The sequence below is a fragment of the Hyposmocoma kahamanoa genome, unplaced genomic scaffold (genome assembly GCF_003589595.1).
Source record: "Hyposmocoma kahamanoa isolate Upper Pololo Valley unplaced genomic scaffold, ASM358959v1 65, whole genome shotgun sequence".
NCBI classification, from domain to species: Eukaryota; Metazoa; Arthropoda; class Insecta; order Lepidoptera; family Cosmopterigidae; genus Hyposmocoma; species Hyposmocoma kahamanoa.
In genome coordinates, this window is record NW_020653853.1 from 11706795 (window position 1) to 11729286 (window position 22492).

The following is a 22492-nucleotide window of genomic DNA, read 5'->3' on the forward strand; positions in this document are numbered from 1 at the left end:
TTTCTTTCTTTTTTCTTTCTTTCATTAAATATCTTGTTAGTTATTACAGACGACTACCGGAATACCATACAATAATATTCTTTACTATTGTACTACATACATATGTATAGCCGAAAAAATCCATAAGTTTTCCGTGTACTCTAGCCAAATGACCCGTGTGACACCTGCACTGGCCCTGTCTATGATTGACATAGATCCTAAAATGCGCTAAAAACTTTCCAATTTGCCTAACCACAGTTCATACCCTTGGTGTAATAAGGCCACATTTGCAAAATGAGAACTTCAGGAAAGAGGCTTATAGATTCTACGAACGAAAATAGGTTCACGGCTATGCCAAACGAAGGGAAAGTACTTTTAATATCATAGATGGAAAATTTTCTGAAAGAAGACTTCATTTTGATTTTAAAAACAATTCGAACTACATAAAAGATTTTTAAATAATCGCCTGTCTGTGTAATAATCCTTCAAATGTAATAAAAACATGTCATTTTACTACACTGATCAAAAACCTCAATCATAAGGATTGTTTTCTTCTAAATAACGTAGCATCTTAAATAAAAGAAAGACCATGAAATTTAACATTTAATTAGAAATTTACTTCAGGCAAATGAACCTGTCAAACATTTACAGGAACCGGTATGAGAATGTATAGGGTTACCATTGACTTACAAATAAATGGACGACGGGTCTAATACAAAAACCACGAAAAAAATGTCCCAAATCAACCTATTCGAAATTTAAATTGTAATGTCATCGCAGTATCGCGCTGTCAGTCGAACAAATGAAGACTAAAGCGGAGTTTGGCGCTCTGTATACGATTTTAGCGCCTTACAAGTGCGGACACTTTTTAGCGCGGACCCGACGTCCATATAATTGTAAGTCAATGAGGGTTACAAGCTGAAATTAGACGTATTATTTTAAACATTCAAGAAAAGATAAATAAATCAATAGGAAGCGAAATTTTCAAAAGAGTGAGAATTTGTATACTACAGAATGGGATACATTTTGAGCATTTGATATCTTAAATTGATTGTAAGTTGCAGTTGAATGTATTTAATTATTTTTATTAAATATTAAATTTATTGGTCTTTCTTTAATTAAGATGCTATGTTATTTAGAAGAAAACAATCCTTATGATTGAGGCTTTCGAACAGCGTAGTAAAATTACAGATGTTTTTTTCACATTTCAAGGGTTCGATTCCCGGTTCAGACAGGCGATTATTTAAAAAACTTTGAATGCAGTTCGAATAGTTTTTAAAATCAAAATTAAGTCTTCTTTAAGTAAAATTTTCTATCTACGGTATTTAAAGTACTTTCCCTCCGTGTGACATAGTCGTGTGACGCCTTGTATATCATTTGTTTCATGTAAACAAAGCACTTGTAACGTATTATCTCCTGTGGCTTTATTATACCAAGGTTACGAGTTACTTCTTTGTAGGAGGGTAATCACACTTAGTTTTACAAAGCGAACAAATGTACGTCGGTTCTTCAGTGGTCGTAACTGGTTTCATCGTGGTAGTTGTAACTGGTTGTTTACAGATGTAGATGTAATGCGGATAATGCGGATAATGCGGGTAGGGATGTGGTGGGTAATCATGCCAGTGCTCTTTCCAAGGTCCTTCGTCGTCATCTAAGTAGATTTCTGACATGTCTGTGGAACAAAAATGAATAAAATTAATGTTAATATTATTAATCAAGCTATGTAGAGTGTAACGCAAAGATGAGACTATATTTCAGCTTTTTTTTATACCAAGTGGCGGGACAAACAAGTCGGGTACTTGATGGTAAGCGACACGCCCGTCCATAGGAGTTGCAGTGAAGTTTGACTCTGAAGTTTGAATTGCAAAGATCTGTTACTCTGAGACATATGTTGACAAGTCCCATGTGCCTGTAATTTCCCTTCCAAACCTGAACGTTGTAATGCAAGTCCCATGTGCCAGTAATTACCCTTCCAAGCCTGAACTCAGTAATGCTCACATTACTGCTTGGCGGTAGAAATAGGTACGGTGGCAGTATTTCCCTGGACGAACTCTTTCACAAAGAACTCTACTGATACCTTAAGTTTAAAATATAATCCTGAGAGACATAACGCAGCAGCACGCAGCACACGCCGCACACCCATAGCCCCGCACTAGGGAAACCCTGTGTCGCGGGTACTATGGACACACACATAGACAACCACAAATTACACCCAAACTCACGAAAGAAATATATGAAGGCCATACATATATTTCTCCCGACCGGGGAATCGAACCCAGGACCTCTGCGTGGCAGTCCGGGACGGTAATCGTTCGGCCACAGAGGCAGTTACACGTAGTAGTAGACATGAGTGACATGGTTCGTAACTTTAAAAAAAAAATGGTTCGTACCGATAAAGACAATAACTGTCTTTGTTTAACTATTACAAGCCTTCTTTAGCCAAAGAAGATAGCATTACATTGGTCTGTGTCAAACACGGGAATTGAAAATACGTAACGTCATCTTAAATGTCAACCATGTCTATTTCGCAGTACATGAGGTACATGATACCATTGTCAAAGGGAAGTACATCGAATGTCAAAACAAATGTACTATTGAATTATTCGCATATATTATAATTAAATTGGACACAAATATTGACAGTGATAATAATTAGGTATTAATAAAAATGCGACGCTGCAACATTAAGGGATGTGGCTTTAGAAAAAGTGCAAATCAATCGAATGTTACATGGCACAGGCATGTGATTTTTTTTGTCTATAAATCACACAATAGCCCAAATATTTCATGTAATTAGACTTATTTAAGTAGTTTATTTATAAATCTTGCCAAATTTTGCTTTTGTTACTTTAGATTACCTGTTTGTTTGTATATTTTGATGATTGTTGTTAACGATTATTTTGAGATAGTGTTGATCTTGTAAGCGTACATATTATCGATATTCTGTTATTAAAACAATTCACTACGAGGTTTTTATTGTTTTATTATTTTTATTTTTATTATTTCAAGTTTTCCTACAAATGAAAAAAGGAATAAAGAATGGTTGGAAATCATAGGACTGCCGAATACAAACGTTGGATCAAAGACCATCTTCATTTGTTCGCTTCATTTTGAAGAGTCAAATTTTAACAGAACCTTAGTACTAGAACATGATAATTTGAGGGTGTGTTAATTTTATTTAGTGAATGAGTACTAAGAACGGATTTCTCTAAATTCATCCCCTAAAAGGGCGAAAACGGATAAAAACATTTGCATTAAAAATAATATTCCTTGAAATTACATAGACGAAACTTTGCATAAATATTTTACAGTAAAAATGGTAAACAAATGGCATCACAGTTTTTCAAAAATGCGGCGAAATGGGGTAATAATGTGTGTATGGTAACTTTTTAACGCGTGGTGCGATTTGCTTCATACTTGAATATTTTTCATTTGTACCGGGTGTAACAGAAAGGTGTGGTCATATTAAAGGACCCAAATGTACACTTGATTTAGACCCTGTGTGCAAAATATCAAATAAAAATAAGTGACTTTTAATGTTGATATAAGTTTAATTATGTTTGTATAAATAGTGATTGTCCGAAACAACCACTGCGTCACAACTCTATTGCTAGTTACGTTACTACGACTTCACAAATTCATTCATGTAACCTGGGCGGCCGCAAGCGGGGCGAAAGAACAGCTGACTACAATTGAAATGCCATTGTAAAAACATGATTTGAATATGTTGATAATACGTTAATATTAAGTAACAAAATCTTTAAATACCTAGAAAAATCGAATTATTTCTAACAATATTATTTTATGCCATACCTAGGTACGCGTACGTACTTATTTACATACAATTTAAAGAATATTTATTTACTTATTAAGCCCGTAGTTACGCACGCCTTCATCGTATACACATTCTACATAGTTTAGTATTAATACATTTATTTACGACAATTTTACAATAGTGGATACTTTTTTAATTGGTACTTACCTACTGTTCAATTCATACACGTTTTAATGAATTTCCTACGAATTGTAATTCACTGTTGTACAATGTACGAAATATTGACTTGTTTACGATAATTTTTAATAATAAGTACAATCACTGCACGCACTGCTGGCACATTTCACACATTTACAGGTAAGGTTCAAAATGCCGACCTCCATGCAATATGCATATTTCCGTGCGTCGGTACAGAGACTGCTCTACTCTTTGAAGCATCTGCCGAGTGATTTGACTAAATGCCATTTCGATCCGCTGCCTCATTTCTTCTGCGCTTTCACAGGACTCCGCATAAACAATATTTTTTATATGACCCCATAAAAAAAATCGAGCGGTGTCAAGTCTGGGGACCGCGCTGGCCAGGGTACAGGACCTCCCCGCCCAATCCACTGCGGGAAACGGTCGTTCAGATGGGAACATACATTTCGAGCAAAATGTGCGGGTGCTCCATCGTGCTGGAAAGTCATCCAGTGTTCCATCACGAGTCTCACGTATTGTGTCACTGGCAGGGCCATCAGAACGTCCTCCAAGTCTTCTGTTAGGAATCTTAAATAATTGGCCCCATTCAGACTTGCCGGCAAAAACACTGGACCGATGACGGCACAACCTATTATACCAGCCCACACGTTAATCCGCCACTGGTGTTGAAAATTTGATTCCCTTGATACGCGGGGATTCAAATGAGTCCAAAAATGTTCATTATGCATATTGATAATGCCCGCACGCGTAAATGACGTCTCGTCTGTCCACAGTACCGACGAAACGAAGTCGGGAGACCTCCCAATCTGGTCGCGGTACCAGCGGCAAAATGCCAAACGTGGATCATAGTCCGCTTGTAACAGCTCCTGCGTTCTTTGAAAATGGTATGGGTGCTGGCCATCATCCCGTTACACACGCCACACACTCATATGGTTCACACCACCAAAGGCTGCCGCAGCACGACGAGTACTTGTCTTTGGATTGCCGAGAAAATGTTCCAAAACATCTGCCTCGAATTCTGGGTCTCGTAAACTCGGCCGGCCTTCAGAACTGGAACCACGGAACGATCCACTATTATGAAGTCTCATAACCATCTTCCTGAAGCATTCCAGAGTGGGAAATGGTCGACGTCGATTTTCTGGGACGCCATCAATAAACTTTGCCCAATAAATTTGGCGAGACTGGCGCAAGCTCCCATCGGCTGCGCCTACGCACAACATCATCTCATAGTAATCACTATTGCTTAAGCGTGACATAGTTTAAATAAACACAAAAACGAGACACAAACAAAACGATGGCACCTATTTAGTCGTCACAACGCAAACGGCAATTACAGACTGTTACAAAAAATAAAAAATAGTGCCTCTCTGCCTCAGCGGCGGCACATCAAAGGACGCCGACTGAAACGCAAATTTTGGAATATAGGGTAACGTTTTCATAATGTACCTACAGGATGAAATTAAAATTGTTACCATCCTTTTAAAATAAGACCCTTCTCATGAGACAGATATTCTATCTCACGAAGGCGGGTGAGTAATAGTTGTAGTAGTGACGTGTACAGATAAGCGCCTTTGTGTGCGTAAGTTCACGTAGCGATAGCATATCAATCGTAAATATTTTTTAATTATTAATTTTCGTTTGAAACTTATATTATAATTTGTTAAGCTTGTCAATTGTTATTACTTAGTATATAGGTATAATAAAATATTATAGGTAGATTGCCATTGACTTACAATTATATGGACGTCGGGTCCGCGCTAAAAAGTGTCCGCACTTGTAAGGCACTAAAATCGTATACAGAGCGCGACACTCCGCTTTAGTCTTCATTTGTTCTACGGACAGCGCGATACTGCGATGACATAACAATTTAAATTTCGAATAGGTTGACTTGGGACATTTTTTTCATGGTTTTTGTATTAGACCCGTCGTCCATTTATTTGGAAGTCAATGTAGATTGCATACAAATATCATTTATTCAAAGTCTGAAGACGATTCTGTCATGCTGTCGTCATCACTATCATCTTGCAAATTTATTACGAATTCAAAATCTAAATCAAAATATTTTTAATATTCTTTTTCTATTTTTTCAACACGGCTACAAGTATTACGCCACGTTTCGCTGCTGACATTATCAATACTTTCATTTATTAATATGTCTGTACTTGTTATATTTTGCTCGATGTTTCTCGAAGCAATGTATTTTTTTATAATTCCCCATACATTTTCGATAGCGTTTAATTCTGGATGGTAGGGGGGAAGGCGTAACACATCAAATCCTTTGCTTTTGATGAACTCGTCAATTTTAAATGTTACAAACTCTTTCTTATGTTTTTTTCCATGCTGACGGTACTCATTTGGACAATCTGACGCGAACACAATTAGCACAAGTGATCTGGACGAGCTCGAGATCGCAACTGAGCGCTCCTGAGCTTACGCACACTAAAACAATGTGCATGTACACGCGTAACAACACCTTTGGCTCACCCGCCTTCGTGAGATAGAATATCTGTACAAATTACATCATTACATACACATTAAACGAATACCTATATCCTACGTATCTATGACCTTCAACGTTGCACTGCATACGCCTTTGTTTGTAAACATAACTCTGACCATCACCCGTACCACTTCCACACAACGCAAGAACTGACTGGGTGATTACGGATATACTGCACTAAGGAGGCAGTCACCCATCGGAAACCCACGACGTCCGAAACGAAAGCCTAACACACTAACCACTACACCATGGAGGCAGTCGACTATAGGAATCAAATCCACGACCTCCGAAACGAAAGCCTAACACTCTAACCACTACACCACGGAGGCAGTCGACTATAGGAATCAAATCCACGACCTCCGAAAACAAAGCCTAACACTAACCACTACACCATGGAGGCAGTCGACTGTGGGAATCAAATCCACGACCGCCGAAACGAAAGCCTAACACTCTAACCACTACACCATAGAGGCAGTCGACTATGGGAATCAAATCCACGACTTCCGAAAAGAAAGCCTAACGCTCTAACCACTAGACTATGGAGGCAGTCGACTATGGGAATCAAATCTACGACATCCAAAAAGAAAACCTAACGCTCTAACAACTACACCATAGACCCAGTCAACTATGAGAATCGAATTCACGACCTCCGAAACGAGTCTAACATTAACCACTACTCCACATCACGATGTATAAAATCAAATGCTGGCGGCGAAAATCAAAGGTGATATTTTTGCCGCCAAAGTTGCCGCCAAAGGCTTGCGACTTCGCTACGATTACGTATCGCGTACGCAAGGCGACTAATCTTGATACTTTGTTTATTTAGGTAAGATTTTTTTATGGTTTTACACTATTGCTAATTTAAACTATTCTAAAATATTTCTTTAGATGAGTAGATATTATTAGGAAGTAAGAACCTTAATAGGTTAAACGAATGTTAATTATTTCAATTTCACCATGTAATAAACCCATACACAGAAAGTTGTCGTGTGTAGATAAGTCAAATTAAGCGTAAACCTGTTGTTAGAAACGCGTGCTCAGCAATTAAAGACGTATGTAAGTTAGTAAAGTACTATTTTTTGCACAAGGTTTAGTCCACTACACTTGCATAGTAAGTACTGGTTGGAGACTTGACATTCTCGCATCTTTGAAGATTTTGGCAATTATCTCCGAAATCCAAGTTTTCTCACGATATTTTCATTTCCAAGCAAGTGATGAAAATTATAATAATTAATTCGTGGCCAACGATCAAAACTAATTTCTTGACGTTTGCCGACCTTCAGGTTGCACCTTTACGATGAAAGTGTCCCAATACAAAATTTCAACTTTTTGGGAATACGCAAAATAAGATTCAAGTTGTGACATTTTCATATTATTTTATTTATTACTCTTAAGTACTAAAGGTGATGGTTTTATTAGTCTTTGAAAATAATGAGGAAAAATGGAACTTTACAACTGAAAATTGTTTCTGATCATTTTAATGTTCAACAATTTAAAAACATAATTTACAAAAACTAGTCGCCAATAGGTCTTTTTTTTAACGATTTTTTTGTTATCATTTAACGTATTAAGAATTAAGTCTTTTTAATGTTCATCAGCTAAGCAAGATGTCATAACCCTTGATGTGGTTTTGTGGTCCCTGTTTCACAATTAAAAAAGAAGAAAGTCCACGAAACAAAAAAGTCAGTCCCTTTAAAAAGTAATTTACTAAAAAATTTTTTCTTTTTTAATTATTAAGCGACGAGTCGAACAAGTCGTGTACCCGGTGGAAAGCGTCACGCCTGTCCATAACAGTAGCACTGCCGCTCGAAGGTTACTGCTACGGCGTCCATCTCTCTGAGACATAGTTGACAAGTCCCATGTGCCTGTAATTTCACCAGCACCCTTACCCTTCAAAACTGTAACACGGTAAAGTGGCAGTACTACCCTGGACGAACTCACAAGGAGCTCTACTGCTACTAGTTATTTTTGAATATGATTTTCGGAACGAAAATGGCTCAAATGCTAATAAGTCAGTGGCAGCGTGTTGTCTTTGCAAATGCAGATTCAACAATAAATGCGGCGTTAATATCTCGACGCGGGAGTAGAATTTTTAAACTGAAAGAACAAAATGAAAGGGACCTTTATGGATCAGAGCTATTCGAGCTTTAATTGCACAATTTCATCTTCACCACAGTGTGACTAATGTAACAAAATATTTTTTTAAGATGGTTTTACGGTATAAACTCATTTTTAAATTTTTTGATTTGGGTCACTTTCATTGTAAGGGTGCGAAGTATTAGTCGGATAATTGCGTCATATTGCGTCATGCGTTAGAAGAAACATACCGACTGATTCGGTAGCCGCCATGCGTTAGAACAGTACCGACGGATAGAAAGAGACAAATTTCATTCATTAAAATACAATAGATGAATGAGTATTATTACATATGATATGGTAAAAAGAAACAGAGATAACTTTAAATATGTGTTTTTTAGAGGACATTAGTTTTATTAATGGATATTAAATGGAAATTTGTGTATTTTGTATGATTGAAGATATGAAGTTAACGAAACCATATTACGTTATTATGTACTAAGTTTTAAATAATAGTTTTATTATGAACTAGTGTATTTTGGCAAAGTAATGGATAATATTTATTTTTCATTAAATGTTCACACGCATATTACATGAATAAAATAATAATAAATTTAGTAAATTATAACATAGTAATAAGAATATGGCATTAAGTACTTTATCATTTACAATAACATGCCTGAATTTCACAATTTTTTCAAGTTACGTAATTTGGTTGTATTATGATACTCAATAGAGATGTGATGTGACTATTTATTTTCGTTAAATGACATCAGCTGATCGAAACTGTTCATGGCGAAATTTCCATAAATAACGTAGTGTGTACTAAAACAACTTTGCTAACTAGTTTTATACCATTAACTGAATCCGACCTTCAAATATGACCACACCTTTCTGTTACACCCTGTATAAAAATTGTACGCGGACGAAGTCGTGGGGAAAAGCTAGTACTACTTCCATTATTTCTGTGTTAAAATAGCTTGATAGATTCATTTGCTTAAGAAAGTCCGGGAATTAACGAGAATACTAGAATCCGCAGAAACCTGAATAGACTTGTATTTGACAGTTAGTTAAAAGACGTTACGTAAATATGTACTAAAATGTAGGTTAAAGGCGTATCTCTTAAAGTAATTTTTATATTTTGTTTAGTAAGTACAATTAATACTATGTAATGTTATATACCAGTAAAGTAGGTATAGGTAGGGCAATGTTAAGTGTGTGCGTTAAAAAAAAGTAAGAGTGCGCATGTCGCCAACAAACTGCACAACAGTTTGGTGACTATTACTAAATAAGTTACCAGTTAAAATTGCTTGATAGATTGATTTGTTTAAGAAAGCCAGTAACGTGAATACTAGAATCCGCAGAAACCTGAATAAACTTGTACTTGACAGTTAGTTAAAAGACGATATGTAAATATGTACTAAAATGTAGGTTAAAGACGCACCTCGTAAAGTAATTTTTATATTTTATTTAGTAAGTACAATTAATACTATGTAATGCTATATACCAGTAAAGTAGGTATAATTAAGTAAGAATGTCGCCAACTAACTGCACAGCAGTTTGGTGACTTTACTCGATAAGTTACCAGTTGTAATCTTGAAACTAAAATTTTAAAAAAGTTTAAAATTGTGTGTTGACATTTATAATGATATACCACTCGAGATTAAATTAAATTATTAGACTTGTGTTTGTTTAGGCATACTTTAGTTACAGTAAACTAAAGAAACAAAAAAAACAGTTTCACATTCAAGCCTTACATTTGCATGTCGATAATGACTTATCGATAGATTATGGTTCAACACTAAAGAAATCCGCCATTTGTAACTTTCAAATTTTGGTTATATGCACGTTGATTCTGTAGTTAGGGCAGCTCCTTTCTTTTATTTTTTTCCATCCTCTAAGGTAGACCCCCAGAATAAAAACACACAAAATTCACTTGAGTAGTGAGAACCTATTTTTATTATCTCCTGTGTCAAGTCCCGTAAAGTGGCGAACTAGGGGATGAACCCGGGTTTGCTCAGTTTCCGGTAACTGATTTCAATAAAACTGGGTAATTATATGTAATACCATGTGCTTTTGAGGTCGGCTTTTTTAGTACTCTGTACTAAGATTATAGAGCAAAAATTTCTTCGAGTGTTTTCCAAAAAAAGCCCAATATGTCAGACGTCCGCTAACTAAAATGCGGATAAGTGACAACACAAGTTTTTGAGATATCATAAAAAAAAACTTTAATCCAATTTTAGAATATTGAAATTGTTTAATGATATATCAGTTATGCTTCGTTAGCGTAGGTTCCGATAAGTCGAACACGTTAACTAATTTTAACTGTTTTTAAAAGAGCGTTTGGATCTATTTTTTTCTATTTAAAACGGATATTTGTCACTTACCCGCATTTTAGTTAGTGGACGGCAGATATGGCCCGTACAAAATACGACCGTCAATAGAAAATTTTGTACACGTTCCAATGTTAGGTACAAGTAGTATACAAATTAGTTATTAAATCTCTATTTCTAAAATGCATAGTTACTTAACAAAACTCAACAATGACATTGATATAAATAAATATAAGGAGAAGTTTAAATAAGTTACGTATATAATGCCATGAAGTGACCTTTGAAGTTAAGGTTACAAAGTTCATAAAACACTAGTACTGTACCCGACGTACAATACCACTAAAAACGTGCTTACCGATGAATCTAATACTTAAGAAACTTTTACGGGCGTGTGCACAACAACTCTCGAATCTTTTATCGGGACTGGAATATATCGCCTTAACCCTCTCCTTCGTGCAATCCGACAGCAATGCGATCTAATAATTCAGAAAAAATTGCGGCTGTGTGCACAATAACTGGTAGTTTAGTAGCAGTAGAGCTGCTCTGAAAAAGTTCATTCAGGCAAGTGGCAGTGCCCCTAAGATCTTTGTAATTTAAGGCTCTGAGTGCAACTGTTATGAATAGGCTTCACTTACTACCAGGCGTACGACTTGTTGGTCCAGTCCCTTGTTATTATAAAAAATGGCAAAACTATTTATGACAATGACACCATGGAACACGATTTTTGTTTCTAAATTATCATGACGTCACTTTCTAATTAGTTGTAACGTAAAAAAATAAAAATTAAATTTCATTTTCCACCAAAAGCTTTGCTTTTGAGGTCAGGACAACGGAAAATTATAATTTGCGTACCATTAAGAAAACATACAAATTTAAGGTAATAAAATAGAATTGTAGCGAATCGCAGCAGTCTCTACAAATCTCTTTTGTATATATTCTCTATAGTCTTTTTAAGTTTAGGTTTAAATTTTAAATTCTAAATTTAAATGTGGTTGTTTTTAGCTGTACGTGTTTTGCAATAAATTAATAAACTGTAACTTTGGTCATGCTCACTCGTTGATAGCACCCACCCGAACCCATTGATACAGTCCGCTACAAATATATTTCCACCAAGATTCTACAAATGACAAAAGAACCTAGAAATGTCTACATTTGTAAGGTTATGTAAATACCACTGTAACAGCCACAAAAGCAGTTTCAGATGTATAGCAACTCTTTAGACCAGCACCAGTACCACCTGAAATTACATAACACATACATTGATTTGGCTTCATTAAAATTTCAAATATCAAGTTTATTTACTCCTACTAATCGGCAAGATTTGAGACCCGCTTCTAAATCGTGAATTGTGACTTAGATGCATCTAATTCCTCTTTGATTTTGCTACAAACATTATTACAATTTTTTTGCTTGAGATTGAAGAGGATTCTCAGTAAGTATTGCTACAAAATCGTAATTTTCAAGCATAGACTTACAAATATTTTCAAGTGAAAAAATTTAGCATACGGCTGTCTGACAAGTAATATTTTGAATTAACATGTGACATGTTAACTAACATTGCCAGATGAAAGTCGTTCGATTTTTCTTATATTTAATGCCATGAGATTCTAGTACATCTACATACATTATCAGTACGATATATACATATACAGATTGATTCCTAACCTCGAAAAATTATTTTTGATTCTATTTATAACAAATCCGATTAGCATTGAATGCAGGTAAGTTATATAACATATTTTTATTTATTGTAAATGACGATGCGCATAGAAATATGCAGCTATCTGAGAAACGAAATCATAATTTACATAAAAAATATACAAAATAAAAATTTAATTCATTCAGCCATACTAACAGTCATATACACGAAATTTACAGAGACAGCCGTGATTGGGGAAGAGAGTGACCGGGGGACACTTGTCTCCTGCGTAGGAGATCTAGGATACGATTTCCAGCACTGGGCGTGCACCACTTTGTTGCTTAAACGATGAAGTTTTAGTAGAGCGTCTTGTGAAAGAGTTCATCCAGGGAAGTACTGCCACCTTATCTATTTCTGCAGCCAAGTAGTAATATCAGCATTATTATTTACATATTTATTTACATTACTGTGCTCTGGGTTTGAACTTTAAGGTTGCTGGTGAAATTACAGGCACATGGGACTGTTCAACTTATGTCTCAGGGTAACGGGCGCAGTGGCAGTGCCCATCAGATCTTTGAGATTTGAAGAGCTGAGTAGCACTGCAACTGTTATGGACAGGCGTGTAGCTTACCATCAGGTGCACAACTTGTTTGTCCCGTCACTTGATATTATAAAAAAAAAGAAGGAAAACATCGTGAAGTCAACTACACGTCGAAGATAACGTCTTCGTAACGTGATTCTTAGAAAATTTACTGTTACGATCAACCTGTCTGGGGCATGGCAAATTATGGCCTCCGTTAAGGGAACGTCTGCAGAAAAGACACGTGCCCAGGCGTGGAATATATACGGGTTAGTGACGATAATAACATGACATTCTTGTACCTACTGTATAAGATTAATATACGCTATAATAGCAGCTATATATTATTTTAAGTCATTTTACTAGCTTTTTAATAACAGCTAAAGGTAATAAAAAAGGTGTATAATAAACGTTACAAGTCAATTTTATAATATAAGTAAGTAAATAAAGACAATTTTATATTCTTCACAATTGTATCAAAAAACATAATTGGAATACAGTATTAATTTACACCACATACATACCATCAATTCTGCGTTCGTCTGGGGTAGACAGAGAATGCGGATCTTGACATACTATGTTCCTGCATATTTTTTCGTTTCGTCCACACGCTTCATTTACCTGCCCTTTTTGAAAGACAACCGCAATGTGGTTATGTTATTACGCCGATATGCAATGTTCCCCATATTTGTATGTTAATTTAAACATCTTTCACACCACAACGCGCTCTTATTACACTATTCCTCCGTCTTTCTCTAAGAGGTTATTTTTTTTATAATAACTAGTCGGGCGCCTGATGATAAGCTACACGCCTGTCCATAACAGTTGTACTGGCACTCAGAGCTTTAAATCGTAATATATCTGAGGGGCACTGCCACTGTGCCCGTCACCCTGAGACAAGTTGACAAGTGCTATGTGCCTATAATTTCATCAGCACTCTTATCCTTCAAAACGGAACACTGTAATGCAGACATTATTGCTTGGCGACAGAAATAGGTAAGGTGGCAGTACTTCCCTGGACAAACTCTTTCACAAGTCTACCGACGCTAACGCTACTGAAATTTTTTCACCATTCAATATTATTATATTATTCACACCTGCGTAGCTCTAAAACAGTTGTTGTTCTAACAAAATTATGCCAAATGTCGGAGTCAATATTGTAAAAACATTGCAATAAAAAAATATTCGAAAACTCACTACAAATATGTTCAACTTCTCTTGGAAATATTTAATGAAGCGTGGGGAATTCATAGTGAAAGCCGAAGCTTGTTCTTTACTCTGTATTACGATATATTTGTACTGAAACGTCTCTTTGTAATCATTTCCTTATATTAAATTAGAAAACCTTCCAACTCATCCCAATATTTCCTCATTCAACAGAAAGTAAAAATGTTCTTACCAACATCTCGTTTACTTCTTGGATGACAGTAGAGTGGGCAGACTTTAAGACAAAACAATATGGGCTCCGTTTTCACTGAAAATAACGAGATTACAAATATTACTCAAAAATATACACGGATCACGGCAGCTTAACGGTTGTGTAATACACTAAGACGCGGTGCTGTGGTAATATAATTATATTATTTTCTTCGGTGAAACACAGAACTAATTGCAAAATATTGTGAAACCATTTTAAAAGCGTACATTATACAAGAAAACAGAGATACATTATGTATTCCTTCAATTTTCTATAGAGGGGGCAATGCAAATAGTATAACGTTTAAAAACTCTTCAATTGTGTTCAGTAGCCGTCGTAGTTTTTGGGGGTTGATATTGCTCGCTTCGGTTTACCCTCAAGACCCCACAAGTGACACCTGAGTGGTGCTAAAGAGCAACAACTACTGGTGGTAGGCTTCGGCCGTGGCTAGTCACCACCCTCCCGACGTAGTCGAGTCGCCAAATGGTTGTCACCATGTTCCGACTCGTGTTCGGGAGTTGCCATGCTCCACCTTGCCAGTTGGCGACCGGAGGGGAGGACCAGGTGGCCATCTCCGGGGAGATTCGGGTGTCCCCGCGGTCTCCAAACCGATTGTACCCTCGTGTGGCAGTGTGAGCTTTGCTGCTTGGTTGAACACGACGCAGTGCCTCGTTCAACTGCCTTCCTCCTGCCTATTCACTTCCCTAAAACAATAATATGAAAAACAGAAACGGTAATAAGTTTACACAGCGGTTGCACGCCCTCCCACTAAATATGCACCTCACTAATATCCGAGGTCTGCACTCAAATCTCCATTTGGTCCGCCATCATCTTGAAACCGATAAACCGCAGCTGCTGTTCCTCACTAAGACGCAGATCAGATGTCCGACTGGCTTACCTCAGCTACCCCGGGTATACCCTGGAGCACAGGTTTCTACCTCGTGCCGGAGTCTGTGTGTACGTTCGTGATGACATCTGTGTCAAGCGTCTCAAGAACCTTGAGGCACCGAGTTATTCTGTTTTCTAGCTTCTAGTAGACACAGGAGTTACACAAATAGTGTACTGCTGTGTTTACCGATCGCACAGTGGATATCAGGAAACAAGCTGTTCCAATATCTGAGTGAGACGTCTGATGAGATTCAACATAGGTACCCAGCGGCGCAACTAGTCATTCTGGGGCACTTTAATGCACACCATCAAGAATGGTTGTTCCCATACCAGATGACCGATCATGCTGGGAGAGAGACGCGTAAACTTGCGTTAACGTTAAGCCTCTCCCGGCTTGTCAGTGGTGCCACTAGGATACCAGATGTTGAATCTCATACGGCTAATTGCTTGGACCTTCTGCTGACAACTGATCCGGACCGATACTCTGTGGTTGTGGATGCCCCACTGCGTACTTCCAACCATTGTCTGGTGAAAACTGTATCCGGCGATACAGGTTAGCAGATTGAGATGAAATGCGCCTTTTCTTTGCGTCATATCCTTGGCAGGTTTGCTTTTCTTCAGGAGACTCGTCGAGCCGTGCTAATGCTGTAGTCGAGGTCTTGCGTTTGGGTATGGAGTATTACATACCATACTCCGATGTACCCCAATGGACCCCAAGCTCGTCCATGGTTTAACGCTCACTGCAGTCGTGCTGAAGTACAAAAGCAGTCCGCGTACCAAGCATGGGCAGATGCTCGACTGTGTAAAGCTCCGAGTACTCGGAATCTGAAGAAAGCTTTTAATATAGCCGCCAAAAAGTGCAAAAGCGTGTTACGTAGGGTCAAGCTCGACCACTTGCGCCGCAGAGGGGCCAAGCTTGCCTCTTATCCAGCAGGTAGCAAATCCTGTTGGTCCCTGGCCAAAGCGGTCCAAACCAACTTTTGTCACCCATCTTTGCCACCTCTGCTGAGGCCTGATGGCACGCTGGCCCGTACTGCAGAAGAGAAGGCGAATCTCTTTGCCTCATTTTTTGCAGAGAGTTCGCGTCTGGATGCCGCAGGAAACGTACCACCTACCTTACCTCAGGCTGGCTGCGCTATGGCGCCAGTTCGCATACGCCAAAAAGAGGTACTTAGAACTCTGCGGAATCTTGACGTGAACAAAGCGGGCCAGATGGAATTCCAGCGGTAGTCCTACGTACGTACTCTTTCTGCTGCATATCAATGATATGTTAATTCCAGGTACCTTTGCGTATGCTGATGACAGCACAGTTGTAGATAGGTACTTGACCAATGCAAAGGTCAATGGAGAGGAAATTCAGTCTTGTCGAGAGTCCATGGTTAGCCGTTTAGATTTGACGCTCAAGGCAGTCTCCGATTGAGGCGATGACAATCTTGTCAAATTTAAAGCTACCAAAACGCAAGCGTGTCTATTCTCCACAAAACGGAGTCCTTTTGAGCTGACTCCGACTTTCCGTGATATTTCCATACCGATAGCCGACCGTCTCCAGCTACTTAGAATGGACCTGTCGTCCAATCTGAACTTCAGCAGGTACATTGAATCCATGGCCAAAAATGCAGCCAGGAGGCTTGGCATCCTTTCCAGGATGAGGCGTTACTTCGCACCGGGACAGTTGCTTCAGCTGTATCAAGCACAAGTCCGGTCGTGTATGGAGTACTGTTGCCACCTTTGGGATGGCTCTGCTACATATCAACTGGCCACCTTGAATTTAATTGACAAGCGTGGCAAGAGGCTTATAAGTGACTCGGAATTAGTAGAGGCAAAGCTGCAGAGCCCTGAACACCGCCGTAAAGTTGCCTGCTTATCGGTATTTTACGGTATTATATCACGGAGAGTGTGCGATGGAATTACACGATTTAATTCCGCCTTCCCTTTTCCATCATCGGGGGACTATGCGTAGGCTTGGCTTCCACCCCTATGTTGTGGATATTCCAAAGATTCGCACGAAGCGTTACGCTTCCACATGTATATCGCGAACGGCTATGGAGTGGAATTCCCTGCCTACAGATTTGTTCCCTGAACTTAATAACCTAGACCTTTTCAAGGCGAGAGTGTATAGGCATTAGCTAGGTGGCGCGGGAGCCCTGGCGTAAACTAGGGCGGCCGGGCGGCGTCGTGGTGAATGTTCACTGATCCCACGGCGCCGACTCAACTGGCGAGAGGGAAACCCGGGGGGGTTTTAGTGGGGTAGTCCCTCCAGTTTGGAGGGAGAGTCCCCACATATCTCCTGAGTCTCCCTGGGCTCAGGGGTATCCATAAAGATTTCCCACCCGTCAAAAAAAAAAAAAAAAGGTGTGCATGCTCCATCGTCGACGTCGTCGTCACTTTCCATCAGGTAAGATGGAGGTCAAATGTACACTTACATTAGAATAAAAAAAAGCCATAAAAACAAAAAAATAACTCTTTTAACTAGTTTGTAATTTTTGCAAATTTAAGTTAAGTCACAATTTCATTTTTAGGTGCGAAGTATAATTTACGTATACATACCTTGGACCACGTTTCAAACCGTAAAAACGATCACTTTATCAATCTACAAATCTGAACGCTATACAAAATTCATAACATATAAGATACTATTTTTACCAAACAATTTTGACAAATTTTATGTTTTTAAGTGTTATCTACAATAGTTATAATTTTTGTAAAAAAATTACAATAATGAGAAAAAACCTCGAGTTATACTGGAAGTTGCAGAAAGCTTAAACTTGAATATATTTTTATCTGTTTATCTTTGGCTATTCTTAATTTTCCCAAAAGTAAACTTGAAATAACATGTTACAGTTCATACAGAACCATTAAAGTTTATGGATACTACATTTAAGCGATAAACGTGTCCAAAAAAATCAGTATTTTTGATGTCCAATCATCGATTTACCGAATCGATTTTCATTGTTACATGTATAATTCCATAAGTTTTAGTTCGAAAATAAATAATATTATTATTATAGAAAATAACGAAAACCTACCTTTGAATAAAAAGAACGCCTCTGTGATCACAAAACTCCAACTAATTAAGCAAAGTACGAAAGGAAAGAAAAACATATTTTGTTACTAAACTTTTTCAACGCTATTGGAAACCACTCGCGCCTTTCACCGCTCGAAGGAGACAAGTTTTCTTTGAGTTTCTGCGATCTTTTATAATAAGTCATATAGATCTGGTTACGTGTCGAGGAAGAAAAGAAACAAACTGCATTTAGTAGTAATTAACGTTATACGTTTGAATTATATACTTTCAATATAATTGTACATTGAAAGTATCTGACTATCTGTCCCACTGCTAGTCACGGGTCTCCTGTAAAGGAAGGGTTTAGCCCGTCATGCAATGCGGGTTGGGGTCGTCACACGTTTCTCAAGGGATATGAACCTTTATGGGCATAAATCTTTCATCACGATATCTTCCTTCACCGTTAGTGCGTAGGCGCACTGAATCCGATTCTGATTTTTTCCGAATCCGAGACTATATAAATCTAGAAAACTCGTACCCACTTCGGATGTTGCTTATGCACTAAGTCCGATTCGTATTCGAGAAAATATTAATATCGTTTGTACAATTGAGAGATAAAAGGATCCCTGTGAAATTTCGGATCGTCATTTCTCGGATTCAGAACAGACGAATCCGACGTAACACGCAAACGCTCTTACTAAATATTCAGAAATATACGCAAATTAGAAATTAATGTTATTTTTTTTTTTATGCTACCGAGAGACCGGACGAATAGGTCGTGCGCTTGGTGATAAGTACACGCCTATTACATTACAGTGCCACTCAGGACTTTAAATCGCAAAGACCTGAGAGGCACTCTACCCTGAGACATAAGTTGGAAAGTCACACGTACTTGTAATTGCGCCAGCACTCCTACCCTTTAAAACCAAAACACAGTTATACTCACATTACTGCTTGGCGGCAAAAATAGGTAAGGTAACGAACTCTTTTGCAAGGAGCTCTACTGTTACAGAAAAAAGTACATGCCGTCACAGGAATTCGTACTTCGACCTGACCTCTCTATTAGCATATTTATTGAACTATGTACGCTGAGTACTGGTAGGAGACCTACCGAGAAGGCTACTGAGTCATATTCCAGTTATACTAAGAGTTAGGAACTTCATACGGCTTCGCAGAGTTTCGTAAACTTTCCTAACAAACAGGTTTGCTTACTATGTTTTCCCATGCTGTTATTCATAAATCACGTATATTTTTATTTTATGTTTTAGCCGTTTGCTATAACGAAATTCTAATAGGTAAAGTTGTTTTAAACTATATTTATTTATTTAATTAAAATTCACCACTCATATTCACAATTACAACCAAACACGCGAGTTACGGATGTAATTCAATTAACTGTTATTAGCAACTATATAATGGACTTTTGTTTTTTTTATAACATCTACTGACGGGACGAACAAGTCGTGCGCCTGATGGTAAGCTACACGCCTGTCCATAATAATTGCAGTACCACTAAGAGCTTTAAATCGCAAAGATCTGAGGGGCACTGCTACTGCGCCCGTCATTCAGAGACATAAGTTGATAAGTCCCGTGTGCCTGTAATTTCACCAGCACCCTTACCCTTCAAAACCGGAACACAGAAATGCTGACATTACTGCTTGGCGGCAAAAATAGGTAAGGTGGCAGTACTTTCCTGGACGAACTCTTTTCCTGGACGTAAGGTACTTAACAATTGTTGCCCAGGGTGTACCAGACGTTCAGGAATGGAATAGTCAGTCGTGCTGTTTTCGTGCACCACATTACACATAAATAAGATATTTATTAAAAAAATTAGAATTTACGTTTCGGGCCCTTTACAGGTCCTATGGTCACTACTGACGGTAAAAGGCCACAATCGTTGGTTTGTTTGAAAAAACAAACATACGCGATTTAGATCCGAAAAAATCGTTTCATTTCCTATATGTTACAATCGCGAAAACCAAAAACTCGATAAATAGGTACACTTATTTGTTAATCTTTGGATTTTTCGTAGCAATTATTCTCAGCAAAAGGCAAAGTGTTAACAATAGACAAAAGCTTAAACCTTAACATAAAAGTAATGGCGATGGTACCGTCCTACCAGAAACCACAAGTAATAGGAGCAAGGTGATAAACTGCAGGCAATATTGTCAATACGTAATATTTCCGCACCCTCAATGGTCAACGGGCAACCACATGTATAGTAAGTACCCACTATGGTACTAAATTAATACAGGTAAATAAACTAACATTTATATTAAGCATATAATAAACTAGGATGTGGCCATTTAAACTTACCTACTATGCATTATGTAAGGTCTACAAACAGCCAGTTTGTTGTAGCCAGTCAGTTTTTTTATATTTCTTAACCAACTGAAAAAAAGGAGGAGGGTCTTAATTCGACTGCTTTTTTATGTATGTCAATACGCGATTACTCCGTCATTTGTGAACCGATTTCGATAAATTATTTTTTGTTGGAAACGGGTTACCTCAGTAGTGATACCATTCAAATTTGAAAAAATTCTCAAATCAAATATTCCACTTCTAGGAGTGGTAAATTTTACGGATGAATTCTGTTTATTGACTTTCACCCACTTTCCGTTAACCGGTGTCAATAAAACTTGGCAAATAGATGTAATTCCGTAAACTTTTGAGGTGAGTTTCCTTACAAATAAAATTATAATTATTTAAAATAATCATAACTTTTAGTTTGCTTTACTTATAAGTAAACAAGTAATATGTTAAAAAAATATTTATAAGTTTAATTGATGTATGTTAAATAACGTGCTTTTTGTAAATGATATAACAAAAATAATAGATATCTTATCTTACTTGATGTTTTATGGTCTTAACTCATATAAATACTAAATATTTGTCCTAAAAGAAATGCCATACTTGTATTAAAAAAAACGTTTTTTGTGTGAAAAAATGTGCAGTCTTTTTTGCGAATCGGATATTACGTGTTCTGTAGGGAAAATCAGCTATTTGAAATTTCATTTCATCTCGAGTTCTTAGATTTTCATTTCATCTTTTCATTTGTCATTTTGAATTTTACGTAAACGATTTAGGGTTTTTTTATTTAAAAAAAGTTTCACATTGGGATGTCATCCCACTTTAGTATTTTGATTATTAGTTAAAGTACTAACGATATTATTTATATTACCTTTTAAGCGTGACGTTAAAACCGTCATTGGCTCGCACTTAGAAGTGCAGCAATGTAGAAATTATTACACAGATATATTGAAATGACGTACTTTTCCTCATGATGTATTGTCTATTGTTCGTACTCATACATGTATAAACCAATATTGCTTGTGAAAGTTTACTTTCCCAAGTAGGAATAATTTCTAGGCGTTAAATGATCAAATTTTAGAAATATTACAACTTAGTAGCCACAAACCACATAAATACCAAGGTAGTAGCAGTAGAGCTCCTTGTGAAAGAGTTCGTCTAGGGAAGTACTGCCACCTTACCTATTTCTGCCGCCAAACAGTAATGTGAGCATTACTGTGTTCCGGTTTGGAAGGGTAAGGGTGCTGGTGAAATTACAAGCACACGGGACTTGACAACTTATGTCTTTGGGTGACAGGCGCAATGGCAGTGCCCCTAGGATCTTTACGTTTTAAAGCTCTAAGTGTCACTCTTATGGATAGGCGTGTCGCTTACAACCAGTAACCAAAAACAAAACAAATAAATATATGCTATTTAGATCCTGAAATATACTTCCTTTTCCTAAATTGTACACGTTGATAAAACCTTCGAAAAGTTTTTAACTGACTTCCGAATTTTGAATCGTGAATATCGTTTCACGTAATCGTGAAAAATTGTTCAGGTTGTTTTTAAAAAAGCTTTGATATCGGTGTTTCCCGATTCCAGGAAGCTGAGCAAAATTATGGTTTTCTTTAAAAGCCGGTAGCAACTCGGATTCCACCAATTTCGGACCTATTTCAATACTACGATACGATATTATAATTACGCCGTGTGTACATTTTTACAGTTGCAGTGGCAACTCTTCAAGAGTCAACTCTTGGTCGCTCAATAACAAGTCAAACCACTAAACGTGGTCTCATATTCCTAAATTGTAT

General features: G+C 37.5%; 1 protein-coding gene across 2 annotated transcripts; it reads right to left on the reverse strand.

Annotated features, from left to right (window-relative positions):
• Positions 1–1303: 1303 nt before the first annotated feature.
• LOC113231448 lies at positions 1304–18552 on the reverse strand. 2 transcript variants are annotated; one of them, XM_026465771.1, is made up of 3 exons: positions 18503–18552; positions 14480–14554; positions 1304–1651 (listed from the first exon to the last, which is right to left on the reverse strand). In XM_026465771.1, coding segments are annotated over exons 1-3 (303 nt in total). In that variant the 5' UTR covers positions 18504–18552; the 3' UTR covers positions 1304–1424. The 2 variants fall into 2 exon arrangements, with proteins under 2 accessions (XP_026321556.1, XP_026321555.1); XM_026465770.1 differs by having other exon boundaries at positions 18412–18547.
• Between the last annotated feature and the right edge of the window lie 3940 nt (positions 18553–22492).

Excerpts from the sequence above, each read along its gene's own strand:
- LOC113231448 (XM_026465770.1), bottom strand. The coding sequence starts at position 18,487 with ATGTTTTTCTTTCCTTTCGTACTTTGCTTAATTAGTTGGAGTTTTGTG. Across the intron at positions 14,555-18,411 it reads GGCGTTCTTTTTATTCAAAG|TGAAAACGGAGCCCATATTG; the intron begins GTAGGTTTTCGT and ends CGTTATTTTCAG. Across the intron at positions 1,652-14,479 it reads AAGAAGTAAACGAGATGTTG|ACATGTCAGAAATCTACTTA; the intron begins GTAAGAACATTT and ends TTTGTTCCACAG.